Genomic DNA, 16,942 nt, shown 5'->3' on the forward strand with positions numbered 1-16,942 from the left:
TAGCTGTGTGACCTTGGGAAAGTCACCGAGCCTTCTGAGCGTCATTCTTGTCATCTGTGAAATGGGCACAATGCTATAGTCCTGCTGTGCCATGTGGCGTCAAGGAGCCCTTGCTCCCCTGGGGGCAGAGCCCAGGCCTGGAGCTTCTAGTGCCCTCTAGGTGGGGAGGCTATCTATGGTTTATATGCATACCTGAGAAGACAAAGGGCTTCTTGCAATCATCTCTTGCTGGTTGCCTATTCCCAACAGGATATAATTGTTCAAATAGAATAAATGGGGAGTTCCCTTTGGGGCTCAGCGGGTTAGGAACCCGACATAGAGTCTGTGACAATGCAGGTTCGATCTCTGGCCTTGCTTCAGTGGGTTAAGGATCCAACATTGCCACAAGCTGCAGCATAGTTTGCAGATGCAGCTCAGATCCAGTGTTGCCGCAGCTGTGGTGTAGGCTGGCAGCTGCAGCTCCCATTCAACCCCTAGCCTGGGAACTTCCATATGCAGCAGGTGCGGCTATAAAAAGAAGAAAAAAAAAAAGAATAAACGTTTGCTGAGTGAGACTTAGACTTCTTTTAGGTCCAAACCAGACTGAAGTGTAGGAGGAGGGTAGGGGTGGGATCAGGGTGAAGGGTGGCTGTGGGCTGCTTGGCCAGGCCATGCCTGCCCAGACCAAACCCGAGTGTTCACATGGAGATACTCATCCATCCATTGACACATTACTTGGTGCCAGGCCGGCTCTGGGTGCTGGGGACACAAGACATACCCAAGGCCCAGGGCAGTCAAAGCACCTTGGCTAAGTTGATGCTTTCGGGGATCAAAGTGTCCCAGCTCTGCTGGGCCCTCCCGGGATGCTCCGGAAACCAGAGATTCAAGGCAGTGGTGAGTGAGAGCCCGAGGGGCCGAGGAGAACCAGGACAGCTTGGGCAGGCTTCCCGGAGGAGGCGGTCCTGGAGTCAGACCAGCAGGGACAGCTCAGCTCAGGCGTCTGCAAGGAGGCAGAGTGGACGTGAATGTGACGAGCCAGGGCTGCAGGGGCCAGAGAGGCCACGCTCAAATACCAGCTCTGCCCTTAGCCGCTGAGCGACCCTGGGGAAGTGACCCGACTCCTGTGAGCCTTCATCGCCTCATCTGGACAACGCGGCTGTGACAGAACCTCAGGGTGACCCTTAAGGCCTGAGCCCGAGGCGGCCCAGAGGAAGAGTCCGGCGCCCAGCGCGGCCCGGCAGTGGGGACGAGGGCCGTTCCCCTTCTTTTTCTCCTCTGCACAACTGGAGAGTCTGGAAAAGACTCCTTGACCTGAAAAAGCCCCAACTGGACACTCCTGAGGGTCCGTTGCAGACATGACTTCCCAAATCAGATGTGACAGGGAAATGTGTGCCAAGACGGTGGCCAGCTGTTCGGCGGTGGGGAAGGGGCTGCCTCGAGACCCGCACGGCCTCCTCGGAGAGCGGACGCCGCCAGCCTCGCTGGGCTCGGAGCGCAGGTGCGGGAGGCCCGGGCCCGCCCGGGAGGAGCGGACGGGAGGGGCTCGCATCACACACACTCCACACACACGCCATGCATACCACCTATCACATACACCACACACACACACAATGTATATCACCTACCACACACACACACACCATGTATACCACCTACCACACACACACACATCATGTATACCACCTACCACATATACCACACACACACACACCATGCATACCACCTACCACATACACCACACACACACACACACCATGTATACCACCTACCACATATACACACCCACACCATGTATACCACCTACCACACACACCACACACACACACACACCATGTATACCACCTACCACATACACCACACACACACACACACCATGTATACCACCTACCACACACACACACATCATGTATACCACCTACCACATATACCACACACACACACACTATGTATACCACCTACCACATACACCACACACACACCATGTATACCACCTACCACATATACCACACACACACACACTATGTATACCACCTACCACACACACACACACACCATGTATACCACCTACCACACACACACACACACACACACACCATGTATACCACCTACCACATACACCACACACACACACACACCATGTATACCACCTACCACATACACCACACACACACACACCCACATACACCACACACACACACACACACACCATGTATACCACCTACCACATACACCCCCCCACACACACCATGTATACCACCTACCACACACACCACACACCCACACACACACCATGTATACCACCTACCACACACACCACACACCCACACACACACCATGTATACCACCTACCACACACACCACACACAGACACCATATATGTCGCCTACTCACACACACCACACACACACACTCACGCACCATATATACCATCTACTCACACACACTACAACACACACTATGTGTATCACTTACTCACACTCACCACACACTCACACACCACACATACACACACCACACACACCACGTATCACACACCACACACACCCCCCATACATCACACACCACACACACACACACCCGTACACACAGCACATGGCACACACACCATACACTTACTCACACAGCATACCTCATACACACCACGCACACACACCACGCACACACACGCTCAAGCCACCATTCCCGAGGGACACTGCTGTTGGAGCGTGGCCTCCCTCCTTTGTGCCATTCAGAGGAGGTGGCCCTTGAGCTGGAGTTCGGGGGTTGGGGTCAGAAGCTGGTCCCTTCCTTCCCGGGCAAATCTCCTTCAGCCTTTAGGCCTTGTTTTCGTGGCATGATGCGCTCAGCCTCTGCCTCTGCGTGATCTTGAGGAAGTTTTTAAAGAGGTGCTTAATAGAGTGATTGGCACATTAGCAACTGCCGAAGAGATCAAGGGGCTTATTTGTCCCCCCTTCCTCTGCTCTGGGGACGCAGGCCCTTCCCCTGAGCCCCGTGACCCTGTCGGGGTGGTGGGGTGTCCCTCCCAGCAGCCTGTCCCTTGGCTGCAGGGATTGGCCAGGGATGAATATGTGACCACTGCCAGGCCAATCAGAGACCTAGCCTGGCATGTGTATACGGCATGTGGGTAAGAAGGCCCTCCTTCTGAGGTCCTGAAGCCTGGCACAGTCTGGAACTTTGTCCACATTCTTCTTGCCACGTCGAGAGTGCCCATCTCAGGAGGAGAGAATGAGGGCCAGACGCGGGAAGAGCAGAGCCGAGGGTGATCAAGGTGACGCAAGGTGGCTCCTGAAGTTCTTGGCCACTGGTGACACGAGCAATTGACGAGCAAAGGCTCCATGTTAGCAGGTGGGTCAGCTGGGAGCTGCTCTGGGATAGCCGTGGACATCAGTCCCAGGCCCGAGGGCCCCTCGCAGCGTCCTCGGTGGGGACACAGATACGTCCCAACCCCAAAGCCAAAGGCCTCCTTTCCCAACATGGGTGGGAGGAACGGAGGATCGGGGAGAAGCCCCCAGGAGCCCCTTTGTCTGTAGGATTTTTGGATAACAATGAGGACGGCCGTTTGGCAGGGGTCCCTGTGCACGTTGCACTCTTGGGCCTCAGGAGCTGCAGCTGTGGGCCCCGCAGTGAGGTCACCTGGGCCCAGAGGGTGGCCGGGGAGCCAGGCCTCTCTTGTTTGCATTGTTCCCTGTGGAAAGGCTTGGACTTACTGACCTGTCTCCTTCCTCTCACCTGGCGAGTTCCTCTTGGGGTTTCTTGCCTTGGAATCTGTCCTCCCAGGAGTCTGCCAGGAGCCAGGAGTGTTCACAGCCCCCAGCCGCAAAGGGGTCTAGGAAGAGAAGGATGTGTCCACTTCCATTCCCCAGGCCCAGCGGCTCCTGTTTCAGACATCTGGTCACCCAAGCACTGGCCAATGGGTCTCCACCCCTGGACCATGAGTTCCCCAAGACAGCCTCCGAGTCAGGTCTTTCCCGTACCTTCAGGGCCCAGGCAGGGCAAGGCACAGGGTGGCCATGAGTGGACATGTTGACTGAATGCCAAGTGCTTACATTCCTCCAGCGTCGGGGAACTCACTCCCCACCAGGAAACTGCTCTCATCTCATTAGCAACCGCCTTGGAGAGGGATCCCTTAGGCTTCTTCTGGGGCAGGCACAAGAGGGGTCCTACCTGGTCCCCGGGTCCCTCCAGTATCCCACACGGGGTAGCAGCTTCCTCCGACCTGTGCCCTCCCCTCGCTGGGATGGAGATGCCGTCTGTAAATCTAAGTTAACAAGCCGGCTGCTTTAGGTGCCGACACCGGTCAGAGCCCAAACCATGGCTTGTCTCTGTCGATCAATGCATTATATCATCCCTTGAAAGTGATTAGGAAGCAGAGCCATCATCTCATGGATCTCAGGGCTCCGCATTGTAAATTTCTCATTCTGGTTAATGATCGCGTGGACGGAGGGCCGAGCGAGGCCGTCACTGCCTATCGAGTTGTTCACTGTGACTCCTACCACGCTGGGGCCGCTCACGAGGGAGAATTTGTTATTTCTGCCCCCATTTCACAGACGGGCCCTCAGAGACATGTTGGGATTCACCCGAGGAGCCTGGCATGGGGACCTGGGCCAGGGGGTGTGGGCCTGGGCCAGAGTCTGAGGCTGGGTCGGCTGCTCCAGGCTGACCCCAGGCCTCGGCCTGGTGAGCCCCGGAAGCATGAAGCCCCAGCCCGCTTTCCCCCAGAGGCTGCCACGAACACCCCTCCCTGCCACTTTCAGCGCGCCCCCCACCATCCCCGGCCTCACCCCAAGAGGGAACTATTGGGAGGCTGCAGCCCAATCACGGGGCTCTACGGACACCCCGGGGCGTCCCTACGGCTGGGTTACGAGGTTTCAGTGTAGGAGCCGGAGTGGGGACACAGGTTGGTCAAAAGTTCTGCCCCAGCTCTCACACGTCATCACCCCGGCCCCCTGGGCACGGACAGCCAGTTCACCCCTGGACATCACCTCCAGGAGCTGCCAAGCCGCCTCTTTCAGAAGAATTCACTCAAACAGCCTGTGTGCTAACGGACCGCAGCCCTGTTTGGGCAGAGAAACAGGTGCAGAAACATGCCAGGGCCTCCCGCTGCCAAGCGGCAGAAGTGGGGTCTGAGCTGGGCAACCAGGTTGCAGCGGCCAGGGCCTGCCCAGGCCATCTGGCTCCCGACCTGGGCTGCTGTGACGAGTCCTCCTGGGGCCCCAGTAAAGCCACCACTCTATTTATTTTATAAGGTCACAGCCCCACCAGCAGGGAAACTGAGACTTCTGACCCCTCCCCAGGACTCCGGGGTTTGGCTCAGGCACTCTTCAGCCCGGAAGAGTAACTCCCAAGATGAGGTGGGCACGGTGGTTTGTGGGGGGGTATCCTAGTTCTAAAACTTTCCTCATTTACTGCCTTCCCCAGCCCTTTTCTCTGATGCACATCAGCTAAGCCTTAGAAGAGTCAAGGGCTTGAAGAATGCTAAAAATTTAATGTATGTTAAAAGGGTATTAAATTCTAAACTAAAATTTACATGGGAATATGACATTAAAATATTTTTCGCTTTCAGGAAGCTGGGGGCTGGAATGTTATAATGTAGACAAATTTTGTCATTTTAAAAAGAATTAGCCTCACAGTATTTCTTCCGTATTCGTAGAGTTAATGCCTGGGGCTACTCAGCGAGGCAGGCAGTGTGGTGAGAGGAGAGGCTGGCGGGAGGGCATAGCCCCCCAGCTGGATCTGGGGCGCTTCCCTGGGGGTGCTGGGGGTGCCCTCGAGGTGCGCTGGCAGGGGGAGCCTTGGCCTGTGTGTTCCCAGTACGTGACTTGGCACCCTGTCTCCATGGCTACCTGCTACCGAAGCCCTACTATGCACCAGGCTGGTGACCCTGAAGATGGGATTTTGTCCTAGGTGTGTAGAAAAGAAGATGGCTCAGAGAGGTTGAGTCATGGGCCTAAGGTCACACAGCAAGGAGGCAGATTTTTATTCCTTCTGCAGATTCTCAGCTCCATCTTGAGACTGTTAGAACATTCACCCACCTGGCACCCGTCCCTTGCCAGCTCCCAGGGGCTGGAGCAGGGCTTCCATGGGGCCCAGCCCTGGCCTGCCCCCTACCCCACTACGGCTCCTGCTGTCTTCTCTTCCGTGTCTCTCAGGCAAAGCCACCCTTCCTGCCAGGCGTTTCCCCTGCAGCCTGAGGCCCCGGAGCAGGCCTTGCCCCAAAGATGCGCTCAGATGTTTGTGGGCTGAAAGGATAAGTTTGCGTGGCAAGCGCCTGAGGCTACCACCCGCTTCCAAGCCCTGGGCTGGAGCCAAAGATACCTCAGATCCATCCCCTGCCCCCCAGTACTGGGGTTTGTCTTCAAGAACTCTGTGGCTGAGGTTTTTCCCCAGAAAAGGCCTTTGGAGGGGCGTGAGGGGGGCTGGGAGATGTGACGGGCTTTGACTTCTACAGCTTGGGGCGTGTGCTGGCTCCAGGGTTGAAGCCTGGCCCTCGGGGGTGCCCGTCTCCGGTCAGGGGATCCGGCTCCAGGAGTGGTGGGAGGCGGCGGGGAGGTGGACCCAGTGTGACCAGACAAGAGGTGACTTGGGAATCATCGAGGCTGAGCTCACGAGGCCCTGGGAGCGGGTGGGAGGCCTTGGATGGCAGATGAGAGGGGAGACTTCGCCCTTTGCCCCCAGCGGTCATGGGGCTCCGCCAGTGGCTGCCTGGCCCAGCTCTGGGGTCAGCAGTCTTCAGCAGCAGGGTCTTGCTTCAGAATGAGGAGGGGGTAGGACCCTGGCACCGGGTGGGGCAGGCAGAGCTGGGGTCCCTGATCCAGAGGCCTCTCCACCGCCCACTCCTGCTCCAGGCTTTGCCACAGAGCAGAGGGTGACACAGACCCAGCAAGTGACTAGCCTGCCTGCAAAACCCCACAGCGCCAGTGGGCAGGGGGAAGGAGGGCCCAGGTGCTGGTTGCATGGCTGTCGGGATGGGGGGTGGGGAGTGGGGTGGGGGAAGAGCCCGGCGTGGGAACCGAGACGAGGTCTCTTGCCATCTCGGTTTACAGATGGGGACACTGAGGCTCAGGAAGCTGAAAGGTGTCTGAGCAAAGCAGGGCCGGATTCCCACCGGGGCTCTGAGATGTCAGACGGGGGCTGTGTCCTGGTTGCCCCAGCAGGCCTCCCGGCCCCCTCTGGCTGGTGGCAGCCCGGCCGGGACAGAGCGAAGAGAGTGGCTCAGCCTGGCTCAGCTCTGGACCCGGGAGACATCGCCGGCCAGGCCAGGAAATGACCACTCTCTGCCTGGCGGCCACCTCCCAGCCGCCCGCACCTCCGGGAGGTCACTCATTGGCAGTTAAAAATCTATTGTGACTTGTCAGAAAAATGAATAAATGGGCACATTATTTTTTCATTCCAGACCTCAGCATCTGTTTGTCTAATCAGGAAGCGGAGTGGGGAAGCCGGCAAGGGCCGCCGTGCCCGTTTTATGCAAGTTTTCCTCTGTCAGAGGAGTTTAAATGGGTAATGAACAGGCCGTGGTGATTTGAAATATAATCCCATTACGCTGACGAGATTACGGGCCTTCGAGACTTCACAAATCACTCGGAGGGCTTTTATAGCAAACACCACCCTGTTGGGATTTTGCATTTAAGCAGAGGTGTTTGGTGGGAACACAACATGACAGGCTTAACCCTTTCCCTCTTCTGGCTGCCAGGTCCTCCCAGCCGGGCCTCAGGGGAGCCCTCAGGATCACGGGTCTTTGGGCCACATCAGCGGAGACGAAGGCCCAGCCAGGCTGGGACACGTCGGGGGGCAGGTGGGAGGCGAGAAAGCCTCTCTCCATCATTTCTCAGCTGCCCGGCCTCGGGCAAGGCTGCTCTTTGCCTCAGTGCCCTCGTCTGTAAAATGGGGATTAGGTGGGTATGAAGATGGACTGCGGAAACGGTTGATCAAATAGTAACGAACTTTGGTCGTGAGTCTATTCAGAGGCAGGGGGTAGGCACCGATCGAAGAACAGGAAGCGTGAACCTAGCTTACGTTCGCCAGCGTGGGAGGCGTAACTGTGGCCCTACAGGGCGGGGGTGCGGGGCTGTTTTCAGTTTGAACAGTTATATATGTATGCACTTATTTCATCATTATTCTTGGCCGTACCTGTGGCATGTGAACATTCCCGGGCCAGGAACTGAACCTGCGCAACAGCAGTGACCCAAGCCGCTGCAGTGATAATGCTGGACCCTTAACCGCTAGGCCACTGGGGACTCCAGTTATGTATTTACTTTAACGTGCACCAGAAAGCGTGCGTCCCGCACCTCAAATCCGTCCACAGACCTTCTTACTTAGGATGAAGTTTAGGGAAGAGAACAGCGTTAGCCTGGCTCAGTTTATGGGGAAAATGCTCAAGAGACGAGCTGCTGCCGTGGGGAGCAAGGTGCTCTCCTTGGGAAGCAGACATCACGACTCTTTCCCAAACATCTGCGACTTCAACCCTCGGGGGGTCGTACCCCTCTGTCCCCTGGAAGTAGGCGCCACAGGTGACGGATGCTGGCCAATGAAATGTGAGCGAAGATGGGAAGTGACTTGGGCCACTTCCGAACCGCTTTTGTGTCTCATGGTTGCTGCCCACTCTCCAGCCCATCAGTCCCCTCCCCAGGCCTTTGTGGACGCTGAGGACAGAGGACCGTGGCTGACAGTGTGAAGAGAGAGGAGCAGGACCCGTGTTAGGCTGCTGAGGCCTTGCGGCCAGCCCCAGCCCTGCGGCCCAGCCCACCCTGCCTAGTGAACTCACTGCACCCTCACAAGGCCCCTTTGAAGAAGGTATTATTGTCCCCATTCTACATAAGAGGAAACCGAGCCTCAAAAGAAGGCAAGGACACAGCAGCCAGGGGACGGTGCGGGACTTTGAGTGCAGCCGGCCTGACTCCAGGGTCTGCTTCATAAGAGGGCCCTCGGTGAGTGTTGGTTTTACAAAATCAATTGGTGAGGAAGGACAGGCTCTGGGACTTGGACAGGGGGCAGGCCTGCAGCCCAGGACCCCCGCATCAAGCCGTTTGTCCCCAGGGCAGAGAGCCCAGGCCTGGCTCCCGGGCACTGAGGAGGCTGGTCTTGGTGGCTGCCACGGCAGCTTCTTTGAACTCTGGAACGCAAGGAGGGGACGGCTTGGGCACAGCCAGTTGCCCTCTCAGGAAGGGTACCACTGGGGCGAACGTGGCATCCGGGCAACTGAACTAAGCAGGACGACAGATGTCAACATCCCGTGGCCATTTAGCAGGTGTTTATGCACTGGGCACTGTGCACACATTGTCTCATTGCATCTTCTTTTTTGCTTTTTGTCTTTTTAGGGCCGCGCCTGCAGCATATGGAGGTTTCCAGGCGAGGGGTCAAATTGGAGCTGCAGCAGCTGGCCTAGGCCACAGCCACAGCAATGTGGGATCCAAGCCGCATCTGCAACCTACACCACAGCTCACGGCAACACTGGACCCTTAACCCATTGAACAAGGCCAGGGATCGAACATGCATCCTCATGGACACTAATCAGGTTCATTAACTGCTCAGCCACGATGGGAACTTCGTCTCATTCCATCTTGATTCCAGCCCTGCAAGTGGGCATTTCACCCCCTTGTACAGATGAGGTCGCTGAGGCACAGATGAGTTAACCCCTTACCTAGAGGGAGTGAGTAAGCAGAGGACCAGGGCTTAAGCGACAGAGGCCCACATGGAACCCTGGGATGGATCTGCTGCTTAGCCCCTGAGGGGCTGGAGCCTACAGGCCAGGGTGTGGGGGCTGGGATCACAGGTCTGCACCCCGAGCCCTCTGACCCTACGCTGGGGAAGCTCCTGCTTTTTCCTTCCCTCCCTCCTGCTCCTCCCTCTGGAAGGAGAGCAGCCCTGGTGGCACCCGCAAGACTCTGGCAGCAGCAGCTGGGCCAGGAGCTGGGGCAGTCCTGCCAGGGCCACACATGGAGGGTGGGGACACACACAAGGTGTTGATGCTGTGCCTGGGGGTGGGAGTGGGGGTCTTGCCCTCCCCGGGGAGGCTGTAGCACGTCAAGAAGCCACGACTGTCCCGCTCCAGCGGAGGTAGGGGCCTGATGTGATCGCCAGGCCTGGTGGGGGTGGCTGCCCCTGCCCACCTTGGGCCCCCAGGCCTCTGCCCGCCTGTCCCTCCACCTCCCGTCTCTGCCTGTGTTCCTCTCAGGGCATGCGTGGCACTCACTGCAGTGTGGCCTAGGGGTCACCTGCTACCTCTTGACCTCCCTAGACTGTGAGCGTCCTGATGGTCACATCGGGTCCTTACTCCCTTCTGCCCTGATGTTTCGCAGTCCCTGTCCCGGGGCACAGCTGGCAGGTTTCAGGGACGTGATGGGCTGGGGCTCCCCTTCCAACTTTTCAACTCATGGAGAGAAGACGCAGAGGGATGTCACGTGGTCCCCGCACAGCTGACGGGCCCTCCCAGGCAATGGGGACCCTGGTCCCAGGGGCAGGAAGGAGAGGGGTAGGGAGGTGGGTCCCAGCACATGGCCCAGCAGCGCAGAGCTGAGTCTTGACCGAGGGGACCAAACAGACCAACAAGGACAAGCACTGACCTGAACAGCAGCTCGTGCCCGGTCGCTGGAGGTTTGCAAGAAGAGGCTGCAATACTCCGAGAGAGGAGGCTGGGCGGAGAATTTTCACTCCTAGAATTCTCGTTCAGAGGCAGAGGAGCTCCTGCAAATTCTGGAAAACAGAAACCACTGGAAGGAAGTTCGGGCTCACTGCGGCTGAGGTGTTCAAGACCCTCTCTCTCTAGAAGGGTCTGCAGGGATCATTGACTCCAGCACCTTCGTTGACGAAACGAGGACCCCAAGGGGGCAGGGCACAGCCCAGAGGTTACAGGCACGGCTGCCATGTCAGTCACTCTGGGAAGGAAGGTGAGACCCTCCCACGCCCTGAGTGCTCACCGTGGGAATGCAGGTGGTGACAGGAGGCAGGCTGCGGGGTGACCCAGGCCCGTGCACAGAAGGCTCTCAAATGATGGGGCAATGCAGCGGCCAAGGCTCCAGAGACCACTGCTCGGGCCTGTCAGGCTTCCCAGACAGGTGAGTCAGCATCACACCGACGAGGGCCACCCTGGAGCCAGGTGAGAGATGCTCACAGCCTTACCTTAAAATCCAGGTATGGGTGTGAGAGGGGCCGAGGGAAAACGGAATTTAAAGTCTTGATATCTGGTCGACCTGGGCAGTGGTTCGTGGTCCCCTTAAACCATATTCTTTCAAGTATGTGTTTTACGTAAATGGCACGTGGGCTGTATTTCACACTATGAGAACGGCGTTGATTTATAATTGAAGGAGGTGATGATTCCAAGGTCACCCTTAAGTGACGAGGGGCACCCTGTCTTGCTCCGTGTTAAAGGAGGCCCAGGTGCATTTCAGAAACGCTCGGTACCACATCACTGTCAGCAAACATCACCACCCAGAGGGATTTGCAGTGGCGCCCACTTCAGCATCATGTACCCAAGACTTTGAGACTGCAAAGCAATGTGCAAAAGAAGGTATTTATGACTTTTATTGTAATATTTTAATATTGAATATGTCACAAGATTTAATGACCAAATTAGTCATTTACATTTTCCAAAGATATCTAAATATAAAATTGCTAAAAATTCAAATACAGAGAGTAAGCTACAAATAATATTTTGTTTTGTTTCTGGGGTGGATAAGAATGGAAGACATTAGAAAAGGGTGCTTCTGTTGGCTGAACAAAGATCAGAATGAAAGAGGGATTCGTTAGGAAGCCCCTGGGCAGAGACCCTTGACCTTGAGAGGCTGTTTCAGCCACATGGCTTCCTGTACAACGAATTTACAACTTTGAAATGCAGGTCCTTGGTGAAACCTTGGGTCCTCAACCCTGGCCATCACCCTGGGAGGGACCCTGGAGAGTCTGGCGGGGATGGCAGAGGCATCTGGTGTGGCTAGAGGGACGGTGTCAGCCACACCCGATCCCTTAACCCCCATCTTCTGGGAGCTGGACCCCCACCTGCAGTCTCTGCTCGCATCTCCCCGATGCAGTGAAAGCAGCGGCCGCCAGCCTGCTCGGCCGGGGGGCAGGCACCGGGAGGAGAGGGAGAAGGGGAGCCGAGCCCTTCCCAGACAGCACAGCAGACTCCTCCGGGTCCATGGAAAATCCACACGTGGGTCCAGCTGTCAGCAGAAACCTAGGCTTGCTTAAGAAACAGGAGAGACCACTTCCGGCTGGGAGCCAGCGTGAGCCCCGAGTCCCTGTGCCCCGCAATTTACATGCCGTCCTGCATCTCTGAAATGGGACCAGCTTGGGGGGTTGCGGGAGAAGGCTTCTGAAGGGGAAAATGGCACAGCCTTGGACACACATGCATCCTTAGGTCCCCTTCCTGACTTTAGTAAGATGCTACCCTCAAAGCAATGCACTCATTTAAACAAATGGCATAGTTAAAACTATTGACTAAACCCTAAACATTTCTTCTGAAAAATCGAGCCATAGCTTTTCCAATCTGCCTGTTCAATATGGGAGCAGATTTTAAAGAGAATAACATAATCAATCCTCTGCCCCAAAGAATGGTCCATCATAGCAACCATGATAAAGAGTTTATTAAGAGGAAGAAGAAAAAAAAAAAGAAAGACATGTACATTTTTGTTCTTTGTTTAAGAAATTTGATCAAGTTGCAAGGAAAAGTCTGGGCATGGCTATGTACAGCCTCGGGCAGCGCCTCGGGCAGTCAGGATGGCTGGACAGCGTGCAGCTCCTCCTGGTCGTCCGGCCCCTGGGCACTGCTAATCAAAGCCATGACACTCAGGCTTCGGTCCCGTGGAAATGTCCCCAGCTCCATTCTAGGGGGTGCCCCCCCTTCCCCCAAAGCCCACCAGCCTTGTCCTCGTGACCCTGGGAGTGGCCTCCCCTGAGGCCGGCAGGACACAGGGTGGGCTCCGAGGCCACCTGGTCCTGGCAGGCAGGCTCAGAGCTAGAGCCACAGATTGAAGCTGGAGGCCAGTGTCACTGTTGCCCTGATTTCTTTTCCTTCTGGAAGCTGAAGCTCGTACGTCTGTTCAGTTTTCTTTGTTTTTGAGCAAAATAGTCAGCCCGGGCAGTGCTTGCTCGTGATTCCAGGATGTAGTTAACCTAGAAGGCAAGAGGACACAGTCAGTCACTTGCCAGCCACTCTCTGCCTGCCCAGGACAAGCGGGGGAAGGGCCCGGACCTGGGCTGGGCGCCCTCAGGCCAGGGGCACTCCTGGTGGTGGAGTCCAGTTGTCACAGCGGCTGGCAGGCTGGGACTGGAGCCCATCTCACCACGGGGAGCAGGCCTGGAGAAGGCAAGGGCTGCATGGCCTGCAGTCAGCGTGGAGCCTTTTGGATTGCAGAGCCCGTGTCCTCGTCGCCAAGTGCTGCCTCCGAAGCCTGTGCTCTGGGGGCCTGCCTGTGCGCTGTGAGCTCGCACGTGAACTCCCTGAGGCCGCCTCCTCTCGGCTGAAAGACGAGGACATTGCAGGGGTGCAGACAAACTCAAACAAGACTCTATGTTCAGCCTCCCACCAGCAGGTACAGAGCTTCCCGCTGAGGTCCTTTAAGGCTCACAAGCACCCCCGTAGCTGTGGCTCATTGGACAGGACGGAAAGCGAGGCTTGGAGAAGAGGACCGAGCTGCCCAGGATCACCGAGGGCTCAGGGTCAAAGCCGGAAAAGACGCGAGCCCTGTGCAGGGGGGCAGGGTGCACAGCCGGGCTGCCTCCCAGGTCTGCCCGGAGCTGCTCCCTCCGGGGTCTCCTGGGGTCTTTTCAGACCCCCACACTCTGGGTGGTGGCGGCACACACAGCTGTCCCCTTTGGCAGGGAGCACCTGCCTGGCCTGCGCCTCGCCCCACGCCTGGGTCAAGGGGCAGAGGGAAAATCAAGGCCCAGCCCCTAGAACGACAAGTGCGACCAGAGAGAAGGAAGGAGCAGAGAGGAACCGGGCCAGTAACCCCTGGAGGGGGGGGCCGGAAGCTTGTGGAGGGACGAATGCGCTGGGTTCTGGGAGAGAAATGGGGGTCTGGGGCGTCCGGGGGGCAGGGAGGGCCCGCAAAGGCACACGGTGAAGGGTGTGCGTGGCCGCGCAGCAGCTCCTTCCGGGGGAGGCGGGGAAGGCCACCGGGCCGCTGCGCGACCAGGCCTGGGCAAGGGTGAGCCCCTGGCTGGGCAGCGGTGGCAGCTGCGGTGCTTGGAGCGCTTTTCAAGGACGAGCTTGCTTAACCCTCACAACGGCCTCGGGGCTGGCTGCCGCGGTTAGCCCCTCTGCCCCAGGACAAAACCGAGGCCCGGGAGGGTACTGTCACTTACCCAAGGTCGCGAAGCTAGTAAGAGTCTGGGCTGAACCCAGACCAGCCGGTGCTGGCCTCCAGCCTCCCGAGTGACCGCCACCCCCCAGCTCCACTCCTCCCACTGCCCCCGGTTCGGGCTTTCTGGGAACAAACACCATTTCTCTTCAACCTCAAACACCTAAAAGTTAAGACTAGAAACCTGACTGCTGATTCTACTCTGAAGGCCACGTGCCCTGTGCCCGGGGGGGAGGAAGGGCCTCTGCTGATGGAGAAGCAACTAACGGGGCTCGGAGGAGCTGGCGCGGATGGCTCGCCTCCTGTGCGGCCACGGCTCCACCACGGCGTCCCCTCCAAACTTTCTGCTCTGATAGTCACCAGCAGCAGGCATCGCAGGCTGGTTGGGGTGTGAGTACAGAAGGCCTGCCACGCTCGGCCACTGCCTCGCCAAGTTGCCAGCTGAGAGCAATAAATCATGAGGCCTGCAGGCCCCGGTGACGGGTTGGGACACTCCAGACAACGCATGGAAAGAAGAGGTTGTAGCATTCTTAATAAGAGCAATCTTTGGATTAGACTGTTTGCACACTCAGCCAACCTCCTGTTTTCTGGGCGTTTTTGGCACATGTGACTTGACAAAAGCATTTTAAAACGATCCTTAACAGACCAACTATTTCCCAAATTTATTATCTTCAGTGCTTTGTGATAATCACATAGATAATTTTAATGGAAGATTAATGTAATAATCAAAAGATAAAAACGCCCTTTGGTCTGCCATTAGCTGGTTAATATGCTGTGGCTTAAAACTTGCACAATTTTATGCACTATAGAGTGTTTCACTTTCAATGCATTTTACAGCTTAAGGCATAAAAATATAGGGAGTTTTCATGGTCAATAAAGTCACAGCCTCCATCACTCGATCACGAGAAGAACCCAATTTGAAGAGACCAATGATTCCTCTGAGATTCATCTCAAAGCTTGCAGAATTAGGGACCACACATGGCTTAGCTCAATCCCCTCTCGGTGTGGGGGGGTAGGTCTGCTACTTCTCAGCTGGGTTCAAGCTGAGGCTCCGCCTCTATGTGCTCAGTGGCCTTGGGCCTCTAGCTCTTCATCTATAAAGTGGGGATAATAATGTTTGCTGCGGGGCAGTTGTGAAGATGAAATGAGGTAAGGGACATGACACGTCTGTATACAGCTGGTGCTCAATAAATGGGTCCCACAGGGAACAACGTGACGACATAAAGACTTGATGGAGAGTCGCCTGTCTGTAATACTTTCTCTGACATCAGCCTCTACTCCTCATTTCCTCCCGTCAGTTTCAGTCTAAAGCTCCTATTTTATGTGAAACTCCTGAATTCTAGAACCACCACATGTGGTACTTGCGTCTAGGACTGATGGGAGAAGAAGCTCTGATGAAAACGTTTCTCCCAAACGGGGCCTCAGTCCCTCGGTGTTGGTGCAAAGCCCACAGAGACACTGGGGACGGAATGGCAGATAAGGCTAAGTATGTAAACTGCTATAAAAGTCAGAGGTAGGAGAAGTGAAATTTAATCTTCCATCAGGACCCCAATCATTAGCTCTCTAAGTAAATCAGGCTGTGACTCTCCAGGTGTCTCGTGCATGACGCAATATTTCTACAAGCATTTTCATGTGAAAACAGACATTTTAGGGAAGGTGATAGGCCTCGGGGATGGTACAGAAAAGCATCTGATTCGAGGGAGGCTCTGGTCCTGGAAAATGATTTCTCTGTACTTGTTCTTCCACCGTCTCGTACTGAAGTCATAAACCTGTGTTTCTGTCATCAATCTGCTGTTGTGAAAATTATTTTGATGTCAAACACAGGATTATAATTTTACTAGAATCCTTCTCAAGTCTTGAATATTTTAATGCTGGCTATAAAAAAAAAAAAGGCCAGCCCCTGACGGGTAATGGAATATTTCTCTACCTAGCCCCCAAGTGCAGCGCAAGCTCCCAGTGTGTCTGGGGAGGCTCTGGCAAGTAACCCTTAGCTCGCTGCTTTCGAGCACTCCAGGTGGGCACTGCCCACCTGCCTGTTCCGAGGGGCTCTGAGCTGGGGTGGTCCATGAACCCTCTGCTTTCCATCTAACTGGTCATGCTTCTCTGTCTCGGCTCTAAACCGCCCTCCTAGCAAACAGCTTTATCCGTTTCATTCTCATCTACTACTTTTGAAAATCTTCTGCAGCCACAAGGACTTTGCCTCAAAATGTTTCTGTAAAACGATTCCATTTCACTGAAATCTCCCATTCAACTCCTATGGCTGCGTACACCTGGGGCGTCAGGAGCACCAGTTCTAGAATCTGCCAAACCCGGGGTCAAGTTCTGGTTCTGCCACGCACAATTCTGGCGAAGTTCTTTTTTCCTGAGCCTGACTTCATCTAGGAAACAGGAACCATCTTCTACCCCCACTTCACAGAGATGTGAAGATTCCTTGGGATGAGTGTGTCAAGTGCCTGGCCCAGGTCTTGCACTTTCTGACCCTCAGTTTATCTTAGTACTTGTTTACTACTGCCTGATGATGACTTTTTTTTTTTTTTTCCGGTCTTTTTGCTTTTTCTAGGGCTGTACCCACGGCATATGGAGGCTTCCAGGCTAGGGGTTGAATGGGAGCTGTAGCCACTGGCCTACACCACAGCCACAGCAACGTGGGATCCTTAACCCACTGAGCG

The 16,942-nt window shown here is 55.9% G+C and overlaps 1 protein-coding gene across 10 annotated transcripts in view; it reads right to left on the reverse strand.

Moving 5' to 3' along the window:
- The window catches only part of MAPKAP1 (mitogen-activated protein kinase associated protein 1), a 250,193-nt gene continuing 244,722 nt past the window's right edge, over positions 11,472 to 16,942 (reverse strand). For all 10 annotated transcript variants that reach the window (XM_021068873.1, XM_021068876.1, XM_021068852.1 and 7 more), the window contains one exon: positions 11,472 to 13,083. In XM_021068873.1, coding sequence (XP_020924532.1) covers positions 12,958 to 13,083 — 126 coding nt within the window. In that variant the 3' untranslated portion in view covers positions 11,472 to 12,957. The remainder of the gene's footprint in view (positions 13,084 to 16,942) is intronic.

This window comes from Sus scrofa, chromosome 1 (assembly GCF_000003025.6).
Source record: "Sus scrofa isolate TJ Tabasco breed Duroc chromosome 1, Sscrofa11.1, whole genome shotgun sequence".
NCBI classification, from domain to species: domain Eukaryota; kingdom Metazoa; phylum Chordata; class Mammalia; order Artiodactyla; family Suidae; genus Sus; species Sus scrofa.